General features: G+C 40.7%; 1 protein-coding gene and 1 non-coding gene across 2 annotated transcripts; both read right to left on the bottom strand.

Annotated features, from left to right (window-relative positions):
* Positions 1-806: 806 nt before the first annotated feature.
* Positions 807-17,838, bottom strand: kpna4 (karyopherin alpha 4 (importin alpha 3)). Its single transcript, XM_048159901.1, has 17 exons — positions 17,548-17,838; positions 16,680-16,724; positions 16,440-16,529; positions 16,293-16,322; positions 13,974-14,026; positions 13,779-13,874; positions 13,605-13,690; positions 10,583-10,669; positions 10,100-10,269; positions 7,489-7,533; positions 7,280-7,411; positions 7,037-7,165; positions 6,487-6,591; positions 5,864-5,935; positions 5,613-5,775; positions 2,892-2,986; positions 807-2,780 (listed from the first exon to the last, which is right to left on the bottom strand). Exons 1-17 carry the CDS (start codon positions 17,614-17,616, stop codon positions 2,682-2,684), a joined length of 1,566 nt encoding a protein of 521 aa, XP_048015858.1. The 5' UTR covers positions 17,617-17,838; the 3' UTR covers positions 807-2,681.
* On the bottom strand, positions 6,665-6,989 carry LOC125249806. The gene has a single exon (XR_007180659.1). It is a non-coding gene; the product is annotated as a small Cajal body-specific RNA 7 (non-coding RNA).
* Positions 17,839-21,755: the final 3,917 nt, after the last annotated feature.

The following is a 21,755-nucleotide window of genomic DNA, read 5'->3' as shown; positions in this document are numbered from 1 at the left end:
CACCCTCAAGCCATCCTAGGCGAATATGACTTTCTTTTTTCTTAAGAACACAATCTGCGATATATTAATAAATATCCTGACGCATCCGAGCTTTATATATTGCCTTCTGTATTCAACGTACGATGAAAGTGTAAAAATCTCACAGTTCAAAAAGCTTACACTACATCCTACGCCTTCCCTATTCAACTTACGGAAAAAACGTAAAGTGGCGTCGCATCAGTTACACTTTTTCGGTAAATTGAATCCGGAAGGCAGTCTGGCGGAAGCTAGATATTTACTTCATAACTTGTTAAATATGATTTTTTTTTTTTTTTCATGAAGTGAAGCGATGCATAAGGCTTTTATTAGCCCCCTGGAGCCATGTGAAGTACGTTTATGATGGATGGATGCACTTTCTTCAGCTCATACTTGATCAGTGCAATTATAAATCTCGGATGTGTCAGGATATTTATTAATATTTCTCAGATTATGTTCATCAGAAAGAAGAAAGTCATATACACTTGGGGGGTAAAGCTTGGGGTCATTTTCATTTTGTAGCATTTTGAAACTAATCCTTAAAAAAAAGAATCACATTACTATTTAGATGAGATTAATCTTCAATGTTATACTTTATAAGAAATCTGCTCAAAGACCTAAAATCACAGAAAACTTTGATTTGGATGGGGTGAAATGAGGGTTTAAAAAAACAAGGTTGGCAGAAAATAAAAGGAGTATTTCCTTGCGTCAGAGATTAGTTTTATAAACCACCACCAGGAGCTTGTGTGAAATCTGTGATCAGGACTCAGACAGCTGAAGAGAGGCACCACTGTGACACATTTGAATATTTATTTGAATAGGTACAGAGCCTGTAGTCTATGTCCAACAGGATAGGTATACCATCTATTTTTGTCTTCTTTTGAAACTACATATTTGCAAACAAGGAATGGCGCTGGGGAGGGGAGGGAGGGGTGTGAATAAAACATAATATAGCCATCAAGAGGTTATGCAAAACAAAGACAGCTCTACAGTCAACTAAAATTCAGAAACAAAAGGATGGTAAACCTATAGTGGGAAAACAGCGCCGTCACAGCGTGACCTGTACGTGCGTTCGGATGAAGACACGGCACGGTCCGCCGGAGACACGCGTGTGCTGTAATATTGCTCAACACTGAACATGAATATCTATCTACAAATCAAGATGGACTCTGTATTCGAGTTGGAGTAGTTGTCCATCTTTGCTAATGTTTACACGCCTCCAACGCTGCAATGTGCAAAACGGTGTAGAATCGCTCGTCCGTCAGGAACGGTGAGGGGCTTAAATGGGCAGAAAAATAAAATAAAATATGGCCACAGAAACATTACAGTAGGTACTTCTTAAAAGAAAAAAAAAGAAAAAACTGTTTTCACTTACGAAACTAAAACCCACTAAAATGAACTATGCTGCAGTTTAGCACATGCAAAGGATATGTCAAACCTCTCACACATGAAACACCTCCCCACATGATCACACGACGCCTCAAAGCGGTCAGCGCCCGAGAACAGAAAAAGGGCGAGCGGTAAGGGTCATAAATGTACAGGAGCCCGAGTTTGTGCAGAGGTACAACAGTGCACAATGTGTATTACATGTATTTACACCAGCACTGAAAAATTAAAAGCCGAAACGGGGGGGGAAGACGAAAAGAAAATGAGCAGGGAAAACAAAAAAAACAAACAAACACCGGGACGAAACGCACATCCCCGACCGATCTCCTCGACGCAACTCCGCTCCAACAGCCAAAGCTCAGTCCAGTGTCATCAACACTAAATAATAATTAAAAGGAAAAGGGGAAATTAAAGTCATGACATAGTCTTCTTTAGATCACTGATGCCGAGTCATTCCATTCAAGGTGATTTTTTTTATTTTTACTCCATTTAGCCTCCTCTTCCAGGCTATTCCACAATTAGCCGGTTGATTTTTCGATGTCGACTCGCTGCGTTCGTTACATTCAGTCCTGCATTTCACCAGCCAGCCAGTCAGTCAGTCAAGCACACACACCGTCACGTCCACTCACTTGCGCACATGCAGCACAAAGACGCGCCGTTGGACTGCGGGACGCCGCTAGCGTGCAGGGAGAGGGCTCTGGTCTGCTGGGTCCGTTCTCCAGCACGTCAGATGAACGCGGCCCCTCAGCACAGGGGCCATTCACTCTCTCGCGCACACACACACACTCTCTCTCACGCACACACACACACACACGCACGCGCCTCAGGTGACCTCAGAAGTGTGCTCGTGTCTCTTTGTTGTTGGCGAGGTCCTCCTTTATCGTCCTGACCTCGGATTACTAATGTGAGACGTCTTCGTTATTCCCGTCGGTTGGGTTTGGTTTTGTTGAAAAGACACGCCAGGCAGTTTTAGTGAAGTTTGCTCCGAGCGCGTTCGGTTTAGATGGTCGTGTTTTGAAACGCAGTAGTCACCCACTCACTCTCACTCGCATCCACTCAAAGCCATCATCTCAAACGCCGTCCGGACGCTTCCTTCAGAAGGAACTCCACTCAATTTCTCTTGGATTAGATGCAGCTGGATCCCATCAGCCAAGCACAACGGATCTAATATTTATCACACTCTCTCGCGCTCTCTCTCGCTCGCTCTCTCTCTCTCTAATTATTTTTAATGTTGAACAGAGTGCTGCATCACAAACAAAACTCCAGATTTCCTGTCGCGTCTAGAACTGGAACCCTTCTGCTGGCACGTTGGTAGAAGAATTGAAGCTGTACGTTCCTCCTTGGATCGCTTCGGGAACCAGGTTGGAGTCCTCGTCGATCTGAAAGAGAGGTACCGACGGTTGCATGAAGGAAAGATGAAATAAACAGCTAAATAAAATACTGTGTGTTACAGCATGCATCATATCAAATACGTGTGTGCAGGAACTTACATCATCAGATGAGAAGAACTGATCGATTATTTCATAAGCCAGTTTGTAGATGTCCTCATTCTCATGGTTCTGCAGCTGCTCGATTTTCTCCAAACCTGAGCAAAAAATGATGAATAAGATCCTCAAGCTCACATTCAGATCAACAGATGGATTGAACAAAGTCCCTGTCCTACACCGTTTCCTTTTAAGATCTGTTTTTACTAGGGGTGTGAGGAGATTTCTCATCGAGGCGAAGAGCGGTCTCGTGACGTGCGAGAGGGTGAAATTAGGGTAGAATATGCCACCGCTACGTTTACATTGCGCCTCCGTTGTCATTTTGCTTTTTATAAAAATAAAAACCATTTAATTCAGTTGGATAACGGTCGCTTCAGTCCCATCCAGCTCATCCAACGCGAGCTGCGGAGTCTACAGAGAACATGTGATCTTGAAAGCGAAAGTGAAACGAGCGCATATTCAAACGTGAATTTTGAAAGCGCCTCCCTGATGCATGCAAATATCTCCCAATATGAAAGCTATGTTAGGCTGGGCTGTGTAGTTGTAAGCATCTCTCAGCTCTGTATCATGCTTGAATACATTTGGTCTCTCTTTGCACTTTAAATATTGAGAGTGCCTTGATTATGGTTGCACTTAAGACTAAAAGAAAATGGTTTATTCATTCAGTTATTTCTGATCAATTTGTGGAGAGGAGTTCAGTTAGGAGGTCAAAAGTTGCAGAAGCTCATAAATCATGTACAGTAAGGTCTGAAGAGACTGAAATCATACAGGACAGAAGTCAGTCAGTAGCTTGAGTATTGTTGTCTTTTAATGCATATGATAATTCATACTCAAAGTAGAACTGAAATGACATTCATTACAAGATGATTAGTTCAAACATTTCAAATACACCTGCAGAATATTTTTCTAGTCATGCATTTCATCACTGAATTCACTAAAAAGGAGATGAGATTTTTATACAGTATTTAATAGGGGTGTAACGGTTCAAAAGCTTATGGTTCGGTTCGTATCACGGTTTTAGGGTCATGGTTTCGGTACGGTTCGGTATGTGCTGTGTGTTCAGGGAAAATAAAAATAAAGAAAAATCAAACTACAAGCAACATCACATTTAAATATAATATAGCAAATATTCAAATAAATAAACAGTGATTTTCAGATTTTTCAGGTATCTAACAGCTTTCAGGTACAGAAAATGGATGAAGTAATCAAATATAAAATAACACTGCATATCTTTACTGTATAAAATAAAGATTAATCATTATTGAAGTTACAAAAACTATTCAGTCAAGAGCAGCGAGTGATTTCTTTATTTGTTGTTTGATTTAACATTAAAAACAGGCAGCAGGAATAGTTTTTTTCCCTTAAGACATGCACGATCCAGTACATATACTTTTACACATGTGTTGTCTTTCTCGACTACTATACGTTCACTTAAGACATAACCGACTGTGTTTGCTAGGATACTCGACAAGACGGGCATGCTGACATGAATTTGTCCGCTTGAAGCACAAGACTTGAAAGAACTCAGTATTTGCGCGCTGACTGAAATAAGCGTGCACGCTTCGGATGAGCGCACACAAACCTCCTCACAGCGCGTGCGAGTTCTCCTTCACGTCTTGCTCTTGAATGTTTAAATTAGCAAGGCTTAAAGGTGATAGAGAGGATTTTTTCGTCGACTGAGAATCCAAAGACTGTCACTGAGTCATTTCAAAGGAACGCCTCCCAAAACTCGTGCACGAGTATTGGAACACGAGTGTTTACCACCGGCATTCACTGTGTCGTGTTAGTGGATTCATTATGTCGGACTCACCGCAGGTAACTCATAATCTGCAGTTGTTACTCCTGTCTCCTGACAAAAACATTGCATGCGGTGCCTGTGGAGTGTGGAAAGTTACTGGAGCGCACAGCCGCGCTCGTCTCTCACAAGGAACGTCATGGCAGTGATTGACAAGCCAGAGGGCCAATCGTTTACGCGATGATCACACAAACTATTGGCTGATGTTTTTAAGGCCCTACCTCGTGCACAGATGATGTATATTAATATTATTCCTTTCAGTGCACCTAATAAATAGTCTTTTATCAGTTAGTAAAGACAGTTTCAAGTAATATTGCAAAAATGTATAAAACAAAACATCTTATTTAGCACCTTTAAATGAGTTTAGTTTAAACGGATAGCAATGTGTGCTGTTCAGGTCTCACCTGCGCTCGCGCACTATCAAAACCCGGGTGATGATGGCGTAAATGACTGGACATATGGCACTCATAGTGAACAAAGTTTACGAAGAGCTTTCTGATTGTCGTTGTTGTAACATTTTTAGAAGCCAGAATGCACATCCAGCGACTGAAATGATCTGAACTCTGTCTGTTTTCCACATTGCTATTTTAAATAAACCATATTAGCCTATAGATGCGTCGTCATTTGAGATAGACCACGGTGCAAGTGTGCGCCGAACCGTATGGTATGATTTCTTACCGAGAACCATTGCACCCCTAGTATTTAAGAATCTCTTGTCTCATGAGCTAATTGTCTCCTCACAGCCCTAGTTTTTACTTTTAAAAAAGATGTCACTTTCTCCGTTACATCACGACTTTAAAAAAAAAAAAAGCAAAGCACGCCGTCTTAAAGTCACGCCCAAACAAACACACTTGATTCAACTCAGCTTGTTAACAGATTCAAACAGAGTGTCCTCCGACACAAACACACACACACACACACACACAGCTCACCTCCACACTCCTCGATGAGGTTGGCGATGGTCTCGGCCTCATCATCAGCCATCTTGAGGATGTTACTGAGGCCGTCCAGGACCACCTGCACCACCTGAGCGTCTTTCACCGTCAGCAGGTTACAGAAGGGAGGAATCACCTGCTGCTGGATCAGGTACGCCACCTACAGGACGAGATGTGAACATGTGAACATCACCCCTCCTCTCACATACACACACACACGCAAACATGTGTACGGCCGAGTAGCACACCTGATCCTTTCTGCCGCTGATGGTCAGGTTACTGATGGCCCACGCCGCCTCCTTCTGAGTGCCAAAATCTCCCTGTGAGACACAACATTGTGATTAATTGAGCACTGCAGCTTTAATAGCATCACGGCGACAACATTTAAATAGTTGATAATAGGTGTTTATTAATAAATCGACAATATAAATCGCAATACAAAACTGCAACAGCGACAATACCACATATAGTGTAGCTCACTCAATTAAAGTTCAGGAAGATGTCATTTTTGTCACTCTTGTAAATGACTGAACTGTGTGAACAGAACAGGATTAAGCACTCAAAGGTGAATTGACAACCGAATTTAGTGTGTGCATGGCCTGTGTTAATGTTTACCATGTATTTAAAAGTATTTTTATAACCTTAACTCTTGGCTTTGGTCAAAGTATCGTGAGATGCATCAAACTGACGTGTACGTTTCCAACCCTAGCTGATAACAGTGAACGTTCATTCTCTACCCATGTTAACAGCACAGCAAAACTAAACCGCTGTTGGTACATTCATGATGCATATATGCTATTATTTGCACAGTTATTAAAACAGTGACATGTAGAGTTGAAGTGTTTCCATGAGGAGAGTTCAGGTCACCCACCTTATCCAGCAGCAGAATAATCATGGGCACTAGATTGGCATCGATGACGGCCTGAACCTGCTGCTGGTTTCCTGCTGTGATGTTGGACAGGAACCACACGGCCTCCTGCGGGAGCAGAGCACAGACTCAGTACATCGGTTTCAGAGCTAATGACATCACGTGAGAGACGGGCGGCCGGTTGGATCAGATCGCAGGGCGCACGTGACAATCACGGGCCCTGCTGAGATTGAGGCGCTGGCAGCCGAGGGTGAGAGTGATAATGAGGCTCTAATCATCAGCCAGACCGCAGAGAGGCCTCAGTGTGAGCGGCCGGCCTCAGATGCACTCCTGTATCAGCACTGATCTATGACACCCCCACCCATCAGCCACACACACACACACACACACACACCTCTGAGCTAAGTTACACCTTAAACACTAAACACATGTTGATCTAAACACTACATTGCTGCTTCTATTCAGTCACTCATGCCAGCGCCACACCTCAGCTGTCATCACATCCAACACAACAATACATCACATGGGCTTTGACATTTTCTGCATTTGTTACCTTGTTGATCTTCTCTTTGGGGTGTGTGAGGAGTGCTGGGAAGTGGCCCAAAGCATCACAGTTGAGCACCACCTGAGTCTGTTCATCAGTTCCCGTCACGATGTTGCCCACCGCTCGCAGCGCTGCCGTCTAAAGCCATAAAGCAGACCGTTACACAGGCATCATGAGTGCAGACAGAGAGAAAAAGGGTTGTTTGGTTGTGACGGCGATTTAAAAAAAAAAAAAAAAAAAGGTCCTCCATACCTGAACTTTGACCTCCTGGTGGCTCAGTAAGGGGACGAGGTACGGTACAATCCCAGAATCGATGACCATCTGGATCTGCTCATTGCCAGCGTCAGTGAGGTAAGACAGCGCCCAAACCGTGTCCACCAGGATCTGCACAGAGCACAGAGTTAAACCCGGCCACCCATCTGTTACAGCGGTTACAGTCACATGACCAGCGCAGCACTTACGTTGACGTCAGTGTGGTGAATGAGCACGCACAGCGCAGGAAGGATCTGTATGAAGAAACACAAGATCATCACCATGCATAAGCAGAGCACAAGCCCAGTGTACATCAGCAAACCCCCACATTTACATTTACAGACTCTGTGATAAACCAATCATGGTCTCCATTTACAATGTTTTATAGCTTTAAGCACTAGAAGTAACCACAAACATGTCTATAGAGGGCATATGCCCCATTTTAACGATCTAAGCACATGGTCTGAAGCACATGGCACAGGTGCACTTAGGGCGCAACAGAAAAAATGGTTTTTCTCTTAATGAGTCACGGGTGTGTTTTGGGCGTAATGTGCAATAAACCAATCAGAGTCTCATCTCCCATTCCCTTTAAATACCAGGTGCACTTGCACTACGACTGATTCGCTATTTACATGGTGGAATTTGTGGAAATAAAAAACTTTTATTTGTAATATTTGTCATGTTTGTGTGCTGCTGCACGTCTCTGCGTGTGTAATAAGCAGAGCGTATGCGATGTGTGCACCCGCCTATAGGCGCATATTACTGACAGCCTTTAAATGACATCAAATATACTGCTCCACTGACTTTAGAGCAGGTTTTTGTTGGTCAATGGCGCAGTCGTTTTCAGTTCCTCAAAATAGCAACACGCCTACAATTCACCCTAACACACCTCGTTTTCAGACCAGCACACCCATGGGCGAACAGATGGGCGTGAGTGCATTTGCTATTTAAACAATGTGGCGCTGGACATGAAAACGATAACTGCGTTGGGCTGAAACTAGCAAAAAACACTTGCGTCACGCCTGGCGTCACATTGTGCCTGGTGTATGATGGGCCCCACGAGTGCAATGGTCAAATGGAGTCATTTAAATTTGCTCAATATCAATCAAAATCAAGAGTTTTGTTCAGCATGTGCTCACGGACCAAGTAATACTTGGTCTCTGCCGCTGTCGCCTTTGGCTTGCTTAGTTGGGGACACTTGACATTTGAAATTCAATACTATTTTTGACATTTATTCAAAAGTGCTTTGATCTGCCTGCATTGACACTATTTAAGAGCTGCTGTGCAGCCAAATTATGTACCAGTTATCAATGTAAAGCTGCTTTGACACAATCTGCATTGTAAAAAGCGCTATATAAATAAAGGTGACTTGACTTGACTCAAACAGTGCAGACGTGTAAATAAGAGATGCACTGGGAAGAATAGACAAGAGACAGAAGTTAATGGTTGAGCATCGAGTTCGATACATTTTAGGCACCGACCAAACTGCCTCGATAACATTTAGTATCAAAAAAAAAAAAAAAAAAATCTTGTCATTTGGTATCAAATTTCAATACCTAAGGGGTTAATCTCATCAACATCAGCGAGACAAGCATGCACAGGGCTTGAATTTTGGCACAGGATGTGGGTATTGCGCATATTTTTACTCATTCCCGCAAGTTTCGCGCTTATAATGCAGGAAATTCCCACAAACATTTATTCACTATAGCTTGTTGGGTGAATGAGGAAATTAATCAGAGCAGTAATGGGAGACAAAATTTCACAAATAGCGACAGGTGATTCTCTCACTTTCAAAATGTGCAAATGGCTTCACAGTCACAGCGCATCTGCATAAGTCAGCAGCACACTGCGATACAGGACCTCCGCTCACGTTTAGGACAGAACTGGCACTTGCCCAATCGGGCCAGAGATGCATCATTACTGAAGTTTATCATTTGCACGACTGGCTATTTCAATACAATCAGTACTTGCTCTGAGAGATTGTATTCCCAAAGTGGACACTCCCATAAAGCCGCCTGTCAAACTGCTCATGGCTGCACAAAATTATGTCACAATATCATTTGTGCTTCTGCTTGTGATTTGTTTATTTGTTCTTGTTTACTTGATATTAAGTTTAAATCAAGCTTCCTTGTGTTGAGTATAAACTCATACGTAACAATTATAGTCGACAGTGGCTCAGGAGAAGAGTCTTTGAGTCTGTAAAGAAGTCAAACTGAAAAAATAAAAGCAAAGTGTTTTGAGGTAATGTAATCTCATCAAAATGGATATAAAATTGGTATAGAAAAAAAGTATTTAGACTCTCTGTGTTCCATTTCCCTAACAAAACACAGTGCCGATCTGTGATCAACAGAATATAGGGTTTCAGTCCTGAACGAATCTGCATTTTTGAACGAAGCTGTTGAGTGAATGATAAAATGATCCATACATAAAGATTTGTTCCTGAATGAATGGGCCATTCTGAAAGAATCAGTTAAATGAATGATTCAATGGCTCACTCATTAAGACAAGAGGTGTGTTGGACTTGAAGCAGCGCTGTGCAGGCCGATCGATCAGTGTTTTAAAGGCTGATTAGAGAGCAGACGGCACTATATCGATACTGAAAACCAGCTCGCAGGACGTTTAAACTCGCTGACTAGGAGCAGACATTTTACCGCAATGTTTGATTGTGCAGTTGGCCGAGCTGCACTAGTGTTTACAATACAAACGTGAAGCGACCAGATCTTTCGCGGGAGCTTTGGCCTGTGGCAGCGTTAGTAGCTAGCAATAAAATGACACGTGAACCCTCGACTCTATGATCACAGGTATACGTCAAACTCATACCTCCTGGATGGTCTCCATGGGTGGGGGCGGGTCCTTGTGGCGGCACAGGTTGACCATGACCCAAGTGACGTTGCGGAGGAAGGTGATGGGTATGGAGGGGCTGATGAAGGACAGGAGCGGTTTAACCACACCCAGACTGATGACGTAATCTCTGCACTGAGGACCGTCACCTGTAACAGCACAGTGATCATTCATCCGAGACGGATCACAACACTCAACAGAACTAGTCAAACATGAGCATCCATGAACCGCGTTACAGTGTTTGACACGAGACAAACATCTTCACAGTGAGTGTGACATGACACTCAGGATGAGAAACACCTGACTGTGGAGATGGATGGTGTGGCGATGACCTACCATCAGAACCTCAAAACACCAGACACTGGGTCTTTGACATCGACCGGTTGACTTGTGTCAAATCCCATCAGCTCATGATAACGCTCCAGTATGTAGAGCAACACTTCTGTGGAGTTCATCACTTACCGATGATGTTCCCCAAAGCCCAAACCGCCTGCTCACACACGTTCTGATGAGGAGAATGCAGCAGCCGCAGGAACAGAGGAACCGCATCTACACACACAGAGGAACGGATGAGTTTGTGAGGAGCTGCATCTACAGTGAACAGAGAAGGCTAACCGCTCCGAGACGCCGACAGCAGTATTATAGAGCTGTGAAAGAGGATGAACTTCACTCTGAAACACACAGTTTGAGTCTACACATTTAAATAAAAGAGGCCTTTTGAAACCTTGAGCACTTGCTTCATGACCACTCAGAGAAGCTGCTTCTTTAAAGGCTCTGATATACTTGAAGCGAAATTGAAAAACGAACTGATGTGACGTTAGTCCAAACAAAATCAGGCCAAAACAGCATTGGTTTGTGGCGATTATGTAGTAAGTGTGTGTGAACTGAGGTGCCACCTTCTTTCTCTTCATTTCTCCTGTTCAGTCTGCAGAGGTCAGATGTCCGTGAGTGAAAAAGCGTAATTTTTAATAATGTTTAAAGGGATAGTTCACCCAAAAATGAAAATTTGATGTTTATCTGCTTACCCCCAGCGCATCCAAGATGTAGGTGACTTTTTTTCTTCAGTCGAACGCAAATTATGATTTTTAACTGCAACCGCTGCCATCTGTCAGTCAAATAATAGCAGTGGATGGGAACTTCAACTATAACAGTAAATAAAACTTGCTTAGACAAATCAAAATGAAAACCTGCGGCTCGTGACGACACATTAATGTCCTAAGACACGAAACGATCGGTTTGTGCGAGAAACCGAACAGTATTTATCTCATTTTTTACCTCTAATACACCACTATGTCCAACTTCGTTCAGCTTCCTGTTAGTGAGGTCAAAAAACGCGTTCTGAAGACGGAAGTGATGTCTCGCCCATATACTTCAATGAGCGCGAGACATCACTTCCGTTGTCAGAGCGCGATCAGACCTCACTAGCCGGAAGCTGAACGAACTTGGACATAGTGGTGTATTAGAGGTAAAAAATTATATAAATACTGTTCGGTTTCTCGTACAAACCGATCGTTTCGTGTCTTAGGACATTAATGTGCCGTCACGAGCCGCAGGGTTTAATTTGGACTTGTCTATGGAAGTTTTTTCGACTCTTATTGTTCAAGTTCCCAATCACTGCTATTATTTGACTGACAGACGGCAGCGGTTGCAGTTAAAAATCATAATTTGCGTTCGACTGAAGAAAAGTCATCTACATCTTGGATGCCCTGGGGGTAAGCAGATAAACATCAAATTTTCATTTTTGGGTGAACTATCCCTTTAATATGGTAAAGCTGCTTGATTTAAAGTAGGGCTGTCACTAATAATTATTTTGGCAATCAATAGACTATTTTGACGATTAATCGTGTAATCAAATTTTTATGCGGTAATAAAAATACATGATTATAACAAACGCCTGCAGAGGGCGCCAACAGCCTAGTGATTGTTATACAGCAGAGCAAATCATTGAGGTCTTCGCACGCAGAGTCAGAAATTTTCATATGTGTTTTTTTGTATTCGTCATCCTAAAAATTCATCACGCATAGAAACTGTGTACACTGAGTCTGATGTGTATTAATAAATCTGTTGCATAAAAGTTCAAGCAGAAGAAAGAAAGAAGAAAGAAAGAGGAAATATTGGATCCATCCAATCCTGAGATTGCATAGAGAGGAAGGATGTCAGTGACTCAGTTTGATGCTCTGCTAGCGATACTGGAGCCACAGTTTAAAAAAAATATATATATATTCTGCACTTTGTTTGTCATACAGTGCTTTGTGCTGCGAGAGAAAGTGATCAACTTGTCAGACGCTGTTCTGGATTTTGCGTTCACATGTATGGTGGCTCTGAATGGACAAAGCACCTCTTAAAATGTTTTCTACAGATGAGAAATCCGATTTTTTTTTTTTTTATGACGGACTAAAGTTTCGAAGGCATTGTGATTGTGCAGCGATTGATGCAACGTGAGGTTGTATTTTTTTAACGTGCAAAAATTTTGGAAATAGAAATGCTACAGCCACTAATTTCCTGAACAAGAACATGTTGACATGAAAACATGCAAACTCAGAGCAACTGTTCAAACTATTATTCTGAAATTGTGATGAATGGTTTGCATATTTAGAAACATATGTTTCCTCCTGTGTTTGCTTAGCTTTATAAGTTATTTACGTTACAAATCTGATGAAATGGCGCACAATGCGTTCCCAGATGAACATAAGCAACCCAAACTCATAGCATATGCAGAGATTTTGTTAACCGAGCTGTTGAGATGCACTCTATAATTGTACAACAGTGTAACACTTTGTATGAAACAAAGCACATGGTTTTAATACATCATACAGCTTTAGGAAGTGCTCTAATAATGGATTTGTGCATTCTCGTCCAGGGAAAGCACGACTTCTGGTATTCTGCCAGTTACTCTAAACAGGCAAACAGGTATTTGAATTGAATCGAGGAATCGTGGCATCCCTCATTTTAAGCAACCTATTGTATAAAGTGCTATATAAATAAACAGGACATGACTGTACTAGAGTGTTTGCGCAAGCTCTGCGGTTAGGCAAACATATCCAATGATTAAATGCTTTTCTTATGCTTTATTAAAATGCTTGATGTTCTCTCAGTTTTGTTGTGTTTATTATGTTATTGAGAGTAAAGTGCGCATCACATTTTCGTATTCATCTAAACGTTGCTCTCAGAAGTGTGGGTGGCGTCGGATGTTCAATAACAGTATATCGCTGCTCACGTATTTTAAACTTCATTTTACCCCTGAGTGAAGAACGAAAAAGGACTTCAGCTTGAGAAGTCCACACACCACTAGCTGAATACATTTTTTTTTGACTAGTCAACCAACACTAATAATGACCCTCTGTCAGTTTCTGCTACTCCGGCATGGGAACTCAAATTAGCGTCAAACTAACTGAAAATGTTTGTCCAGCACAACAGAAAAAAGAGCTGAGCCAAACGTGTCCAACTCTTGAACAAACATGCAGAGAGCATCAGGTGAACGTACTCGACTGCACCACGGCCTGCGTCTGCTCGGACGTTCCCGACGCAATGTTGGTCAGAGCCCAGGCCGCCTCGAACTGCAGAGAAGGGCTACAGAACAGAGAGAGAGAAAAAAAATGAGCACCAGATAAATATGCACAAAATAAGAGCGCCTCGCACTCGCATGACACGGTCTTACTTGTCATCTCTGTCCAGACAGTGCACCAGGATGGGCAGAATCCCAGACTTGATCAGGTCGTCAATGGGAGGGTTACGGTCACTCGACAGCAGCTTCCTGAAAGATGAGGTCAACGATATTTCACGCAGGTTATCCATGTTTCACTAGTACTGATAGTCAGCGGAAACTCTTACAAACATTTGAGCCGTCACTCACCTGGCGGCCTGAACGGCGCTGAGCTGAATGCCCTGGTTATCACTGGTCGCATTCTACAAACATGATCACACACCTCGTTATATGAAGACAAACGGCAACATGTTTCAATAATCACATGATCTGAGCCACTCACGCTCTGTACAAGCCATTTCACCAAAGCAACATCTATTAGGGTGAATCTCACGAAACGCCTTGAGCATTTAGTTGATGAAATCCAGAGATTCATTGAGTCCCGGTGGAACCAAAACTCCAGAATCTAGATGGCGCAGTGAATGTTCACATGGCGGTCAATGAACGGGACTCTAAATATCATTTTGGCTTTAATAAGATTTGCCCAAGAAATAGGCAACATTAAACGTTCCGTTCACACCAAGAACGATAACTATAACAATAGCTATATTTGTGTCCACAAAACATGTTTTTGCTGTTCTTGATTCAGTGCTATTCTTTTATATTTATTATTAGAACTATATCTTTATAGTTATCGTTCTCTGTGTGTACGGGCCTTAAAGGGTTAGTTCACCCAAAAATGTAAATTCTGTCATTAATTACTCTCCCTCATGCCGTTCCACAGACGTAAGACCTTCATTCATCTTCAGAACACAAATTAAGATATCTTTGATGAAATCTGATGGCTCAGTGAGGCCTTCATTGAGAGCAAAGCCATTCAAACTCAAGATCCAGAAAGCTACTAAAAACATTTAAATCAGTTCAGTGGTTCAATATTATAAAGCGACAAGAATACTTTTTATTGCACCAAAAAAAAAAAAATAATAATAATAACAATGACTTTATTCAACAATATCTAGTGATGGGTGATTTCAAAACACTGATTAACGAAGCTTCTGAGCTTTACAAATCTTTTGTTTCGAATCAGTGATTCAGATCTCCTATCAAACGGCTAAACTGCTGAAATCACGTGACTTTGGCGCTCCAATCCACTGATTCGATTCGTAAAGCTCTGAAGCAGTGTTTTGAAATCGGCCCATATAGATATTGTTGAATAAAGTCATTATTTTGTTTTTTTGGCGCACCAAAAATATTCTCATAGAGAGGAAATGTCATTGCTGGCTATGCAGGCCTCACTGAGCCATCGGATTTCATCAAAATATCTTAATTTGTGTTCTGAAGATGAACGAAGGTCTTACGGGTGTGGAACGACATGAGTAATTAATGACAGAATTCTCATTTTTGGGTGAACTAAAGGATTAGTTAAATTCAGAATGAAAATTTCCTGAATTTACTCACCTCCATTGTCATCCAAGATGTTCTTGTCTTTCTTTCTTCACTGGAAAAGAAATGAAGGTTTCTGAGGAAAACATTCCAGGATTTTTCTCCATATAGTGGACTTCACTGGGGTTCAACGGGTTGAAGGTCCAAATGTCAGTTTCAGTGCAGCTTCAAAGAGCTCTACATGATCCCAGATGAGGAATAAGAGTCTTGATCTAGAGAAACCATCACTCATTCTTCTAAAAAGGAAATAAAAACTATATACATTTTAACCACAAATGATCGTCTTGCGTGATGTAGGTGGAAGTACCGCAGTAGTGAAAAACTCCATCTTAATTTTCTCCTCCAAATTCAAAATCGTCCAACATCATTGTTTTACCTTTTTTTGTAAAGGGTGTTCGATTTAGTCTTTGACGTTCACTTTGTAAACACTGGATCGGTATTTCCGCCTACGTCATGCGTGACCTTTCCAACATGATTACGTCATGCGTGGAGCATCACAGAGCAGTGCAAGATGAGCATTTGTGGTTAAAAACGTATATAATTTTTATTTTTTTTAGAAAATGGCTGATGGTTTCTCTAGAATAAGACTCTTATTCCTCGTCTGGGATCATGTAGAGCTCTTTGAAGCTGCACTGAAACTGACATTTGGACCTTCAACCCGTTGAACCCCAGTGAAGTCCACTATATGGAGAAAAATCCTGGAATGATTTCCTCAGAAACCTTCATTTCTTTTCCGACTGAAGAAAGAAAGACATGAACATCTTGGATGACATGGAGGTGAGTAAATTATCAGGAAATTTGAATTCTGAAGTGAACTAATCCTTTAAACAATCGGCAGATGGTGAAAATAATTGCTTTTATCAGAATCTCTACTATAATGACGACATTACCCTGAGACTCTAATTATGAAAAACAATCCTAAAACTGCCTTAATTTTCATTACACAAAAAATCAACCTCTGGTTGTATTACAGAGGAATTAAGAGCCAGATGTGCGTTTCATGAGATTCACTCACTAAAAGTCTTCCAAAAATCATATTTTACATACATTTTTATTTTAAACACCATTTAAAAACGCATGGCTTACCTGCACTATTGCTTCAAGCGAAGTGTTTTGCTATGATAAAGAAACAAAAACAGAATTATTACAACAATAACTCAATTCACCTGGTCAGGTGCGTCATAAACATTAAATCACAACACAATCTGACAGAGAGAGAGAGATGGTTCTCACGGTTCTGAAGTCCCCGTCGGCATCCGAATCGTCACAGATGTCCTCGTGCGGCACGTTCCTCCGCTTCAGCAGGTGCTCGTCCCTCTTGTTCTACAGAAAACACCTTCAGGTCAGTGACAGCATGCAGGTGTCCACATTCAGACGTGCTCAAGCACACACTGTATTTACAGTGGAGGAACGTCTTCACACGTACAGGACCGCCTCCTGACCTGTCAATCACTAAAACACACCAACTCTCACCTTTCTGAGCTCCACCACCACTTCTGTGCGCTGTCTTCTCATCGTCTGCACAGGAGAAACCAGAATCAGTGAATCACACACATGAATCAGCTGATCCACACTTATGAAGTAACGTGAAATCATTTTACAGGATCTTCATATCATCAGACCTAATATCCCGTTCTCAGAATAACTGTTTCATATATATATTTAATTTTACGTTCAGAACACCCTATAAGTCACACCATTGGAGTCATTGTGCATCGCCTGAACCGAGCAGAAAGCCGACCCATAACCTTCAGTACAGGTTTCTACGGTGTTTTGATGTGCGCAGGGCGCTGTTTGAGCGAATGTGAAGCAGTTAAAGAAAGCTGACTGCTGGGAACACTCACACAACACACAACCCAACCGTTCTGACCACAGCAAACACACCGAGTGTTGATAATATAGTCATTAGAGTGACATTAGCTCGAGCACGCAGCGGAAGGCGTCAGGAGGATGTTATTGTGCAGCAGGCCGAGCTCATGCTAACACTCCCTCACATGATGAACACTGCTGCTCTCCGACACGATCACGACACAAACCGAGCCCAGAACACCACATCACGACTGATCCGAGCGTTTCTCGACGCTTGCTTTAAAGACTGATGACAAATACACACTTTAATGAAGAGCTGCGACGCGCGTTAGCTCGAGGCTAATGGCGAGCTAGCCGCGCGGCTAACACCCTCACATCACAACTTCGCCTGATTCAGCTTCTTTTATCTCATTTAAACGCTCGGATCTCAACACTTTCCGAGGGCAGTGTGATATGAGAGCCCGAGAGGCGATGATTGCGCGATTATTCGTGAAGTGTCTGTAAATCTGCTCGACGTCACGCGCGGCTTTACCTCCAGATCGCGCCCTTTATTCTTGAAGTTCTTCAGCCGCTGCTTGTCCAGTTTCTCGCTGTCGCTCATGTTTGCCGCTGTGTGTTAGTATAATCTTTATTTCGGATATATCTGTAGTTCTCTGGAGCTGAATGTGTTCGCTCGGCTCTTGTAGACACCGGAATGTTTTATGCTAATGAGGCGCGGTGTATGCTGGGATTGCCGGTGGAGCGGCACCGCCTCGCGCGGTGTGGGGGGGAGTGCGGGACATGTTATATTAGCATTCTTGCGCAAATGAATCGAATTATCTCTGGCATTTATTCTTCTTGTGTATTGCTTGTGATGTTTTCTGCCCCGTTTAAACGAGGCGAATGCTGCTAACTAGTGATGGGAGAAACGAAGCTTTTCGAAGATTCGAATCAATTGAACCAATTGCTTCACAAAATGATTCACTGATTCGAAGCGTTCGAAACGCCACACGCTGGTGACCCCTGCTGGTCAGAACAGTGTAAATGCAACAAAAACTCAAGCCAAACATGCATAAAAACAGCTTTTACATGTTTTATTGGATGTACATACATATTAACATATTTTTAAATTGATTATTAATCTATCTGTTTACACTCATGGGATATTGAGAAAGCAAGAGAGAATGAGAATAAAGGTGTGCGTTTGTGTGTTGTAAAGTCAAATGTGTGTGTGCGCGTGCATGGGTGTGGTGGGGATATGGGTGAAAAGAAATCTGATTGGCTAGTTTAGTTTCGTTTAATTGGCGCCTTTTCCACACATTAAAAATGACATGGCCATGCTAAATTCGATTTAAACATTTGCAAAAATGTGTAAAACTATTGAGTAGAGATGAAGCCTCTTATCTTTGAAGCTCTTGGGAAAAGAGAGTCCAAAGTCGTAAGATTTACTGCAGCCATAAACAAAATAAATAAATCTATGCCATATTAAATACTAATTACTTTTACCTCAAACTGCTAATTATTTCTCAGATAGCATGTAATCATTGAAACAATGTTGAGTCAGTGTTGATAATTGCATCGAATTAACGTTACAAAGTGATGTTGCTTCAGTATCTCTCTTGCACCCTCAGTTAATGTTGAAGCAATGTTGGGATTTCAACCTCGAAACAATGGTAATATTATTGATTCAACGTTACAAAGTGATGTCGTAATGTTGAATCAATAATATCACCATTGATTTTTTCAACATCACTTTTGCATCTTCAGTTAATGTTTAAACAATGTTTAGATTTCAACAATAAATATCATTGAATCAACATTATGAGGTGATGTTGGTTCAATATCACGTTTACACCCACATTTAATGTTGAAACAATGGTGAACAAACAATCATTTGCACAACATTACACTATGATTGATTCTACATCACTGATATTATCAGTGTAAAGTTGATTCTACATCACTGCTGTTGAATCAATATTGTACAATCATTGTTAATGTGATGTTGATTTAACTGAAAAGTCAACATAAAATAATGCTCTGAACCACATTATTATTTCAGCTACACTTCAGTGGTGTGTCAACAGATTTCTGACCATTTCTGAGTTTTGGGAAAACCTTTTAAAACACAAATGACACCTTTCCAGCAGCCGAGTCAGTTTATTTTATTTGACAGTTTAACACAATCAATGACAAAATGACAAAATTAAATTCTTTAAGAAAAAGGACAAAAGCGGCCAATCTTATTCGAGATGCATGAATGTGCCTTCAAAATCTCCTCAGAAATAAACATTCTGTTCACTGTAAAAAAAATCCCGTTGTTTCTACGGAAAAATACCGGCAGCTGTGGTTACCAGAACAATACTGTAAAAATGACATCAAACCGTAAACATACTTACGGAGTTACATGTGAATTTTACATTTTAAATATGTATATTTAACATTGGATTTCAGTACACTGTAAAAAAAAATCCCAGTAAAATTTACGGTAAAATAACATATTTCATTAACTGATATAATGTTAATTTACCAACCTAATGAAGTACTAATATCTGTTTTGTATCTTTATAATACACTGACAGTCACCAAACAAAGTGGTGATAAGAGTCACATGATGAATCAAAGTTCATCACAAGCAGCTTTTCCACAAGCTGAGGAGGACAATACTAATATATAGAAGGTGCACACAGTGTCATTCACACACACACTAAACACCATCATGGTAACATGCATGAAATTTTAAAAATGCAATAAACATTAATTTAACAACATTAGACATTACATAAAACCCTAATGTACATAACTGATTAGAAAAAAAATGAGAAAAACTAAGAAGAAACAGAGTTATTTCAACAAAAATATATCAAATGTGAAGTGTCACGCAGGGAATTGTGGGAATGTCAATTTACGGTTTTTCACTGTAAATTTTACAATGAATTGTTATTTTTCACTTTCAAAAACTGTGAATTTAACGGTATTTTACCGTAAAATTACATTAAATGTACCGTTAGATCTATTACAGTTATTCACCGTATATAGTACGGGAACTTTCTGTAAACCAATTAACAGTTTTTAACCGCAGCATTTTTACAGTCTTTTACTGTTAAAATCACGGTCATTTTTTACAGTGTTTGGTTTAGCGTTTCTTCTACAGTTTTTGGTTCTTTTGGAGGCATTGATTTCCTTTTAAAGTGTGAGCCATCAAAATTAAAGTGTAAATTATCATATTTTCATAGTCAGGTATTATTATATTGGAAATTAATATACAAACACAATTTTTGGCCACATTGTTCTTTCTGGAATAATAGGTTTATCCTTATTAAGAGGAAATCAATACTGGCTGGACAAAGGTGTCTGATCCATTGCACATATGGATGGAAATGAAATGTCCTTAGTTATGATGTTTTTTTGTGAAAAATACAATATAACTCATGAATTATATATGTCTTTGATGAAAGCTCTTCCTGCTGGTTTGGTTCAGCTGGTTAAAGCTGCACTGTGTTATTGACCTGTGATACCAACATTAGGTCATCTAATCATCTCTGGTATTAATTTCACAGAGCAAAGCTGTAGAAGTAAGGTTTGAGAACATTAGTGACACAGATTTTCTCTTCTAAGGTAAAGAAGACCTCTTGTTTTTGCTTTTCCTGAAGATAAAAGTGGTTCAGATTAGAACAAGATGTATTTCTTTTCCACCTCTACCTAGGGTAAAAGAAGTTCAGTTTAAAATTATTAATGATTATTAATGATTTATTAATTTATTATTAATGATTGTAATGAGTGCACCTTTTGTGAAGCATATGGATAATTTGTTTTATTTATGCAAATTCTCTAAAAAATTCTGGGATGACCTCTATATTTGGTTAAGCTCGAAGTATGTAATACCTGACTTTGATTTTAAATCTGTAAAATATTTGTCTTTTTTCAGAATTGTGATGTTGAATACTTGTTTTTTTTTCTCAAATTAGAAGACTTGCTGCTTCATTATGTCGTGCTTTCATGAAAATCTATCTATTGTTCAAATTATCTTCAATTATTTCTTCAAATTATACAACTGAAAATGAAGAAGCTTTCACAGCACAACTGAGACAAGTGATTTTTTGATACAACTGGAAAATCAGCAAGCTTAAAGTTAATCCTACAGCGCCCTCTACTTGTGTGGTACTGCACTTACCCGTAAAGTGTAATGTCACAGAAATAATTCAAGCAACTCATAGGACATTTAATGAAAAAAAAAAAAAAAAAAAGACTTAATAGTTTTGTTTGACAAAATTAGATAATTGTACATGCATAAACTGTAAGGTAGTTACATACATTTAAAAACAAAAAGTCCTCTATGTTTTGGGTTCAAAATGATGAAGCAAGTGACATATTATTGATATCTTTTAACATTTTCTTAGGCTGATCCAACACCCATGCAGTATTGCCACATCAAATCCCAGTTCTCTCCATATTTTATCACGGAGTTCGTGATGTAAGGCCAGACTACAGACACTAACACATCTGTTATTCCTGCGTGACCATTATGATCATGGATGAGGACTTGAGCTGGAAGTGCTTGTTTTTGTGTTCTGGTTGGCCAGTGCATCTTCCTATCGGGTCGTATCCAGAGCCTTTGACATTCCCCGCTCTACATGACATTGTTCACCGTGTGGCAAACAAGATTGTGAGCAAAAGAGCACAAGTGATTCATTTCCCAGCTGCTGAAGAATTGCAAGAGGTTGGAGATGGGTTTGCTCACCTCGCCGGATCTGCAGCTTT

Source organism: Megalobrama amblycephala, linkage group LG16, assembly GCF_018812025.1.
Source record: "Megalobrama amblycephala isolate DHTTF-2021 linkage group LG16, ASM1881202v1, whole genome shotgun sequence".
Taxonomy (NCBI): domain Eukaryota; kingdom Metazoa; phylum Chordata; class Actinopteri; order Cypriniformes; family Xenocyprididae; genus Megalobrama; species Megalobrama amblycephala.
Note: the sequence above shows the minus strand (reverse complement) of the source record. Positions and strands in the feature narration are given on the sequence as shown.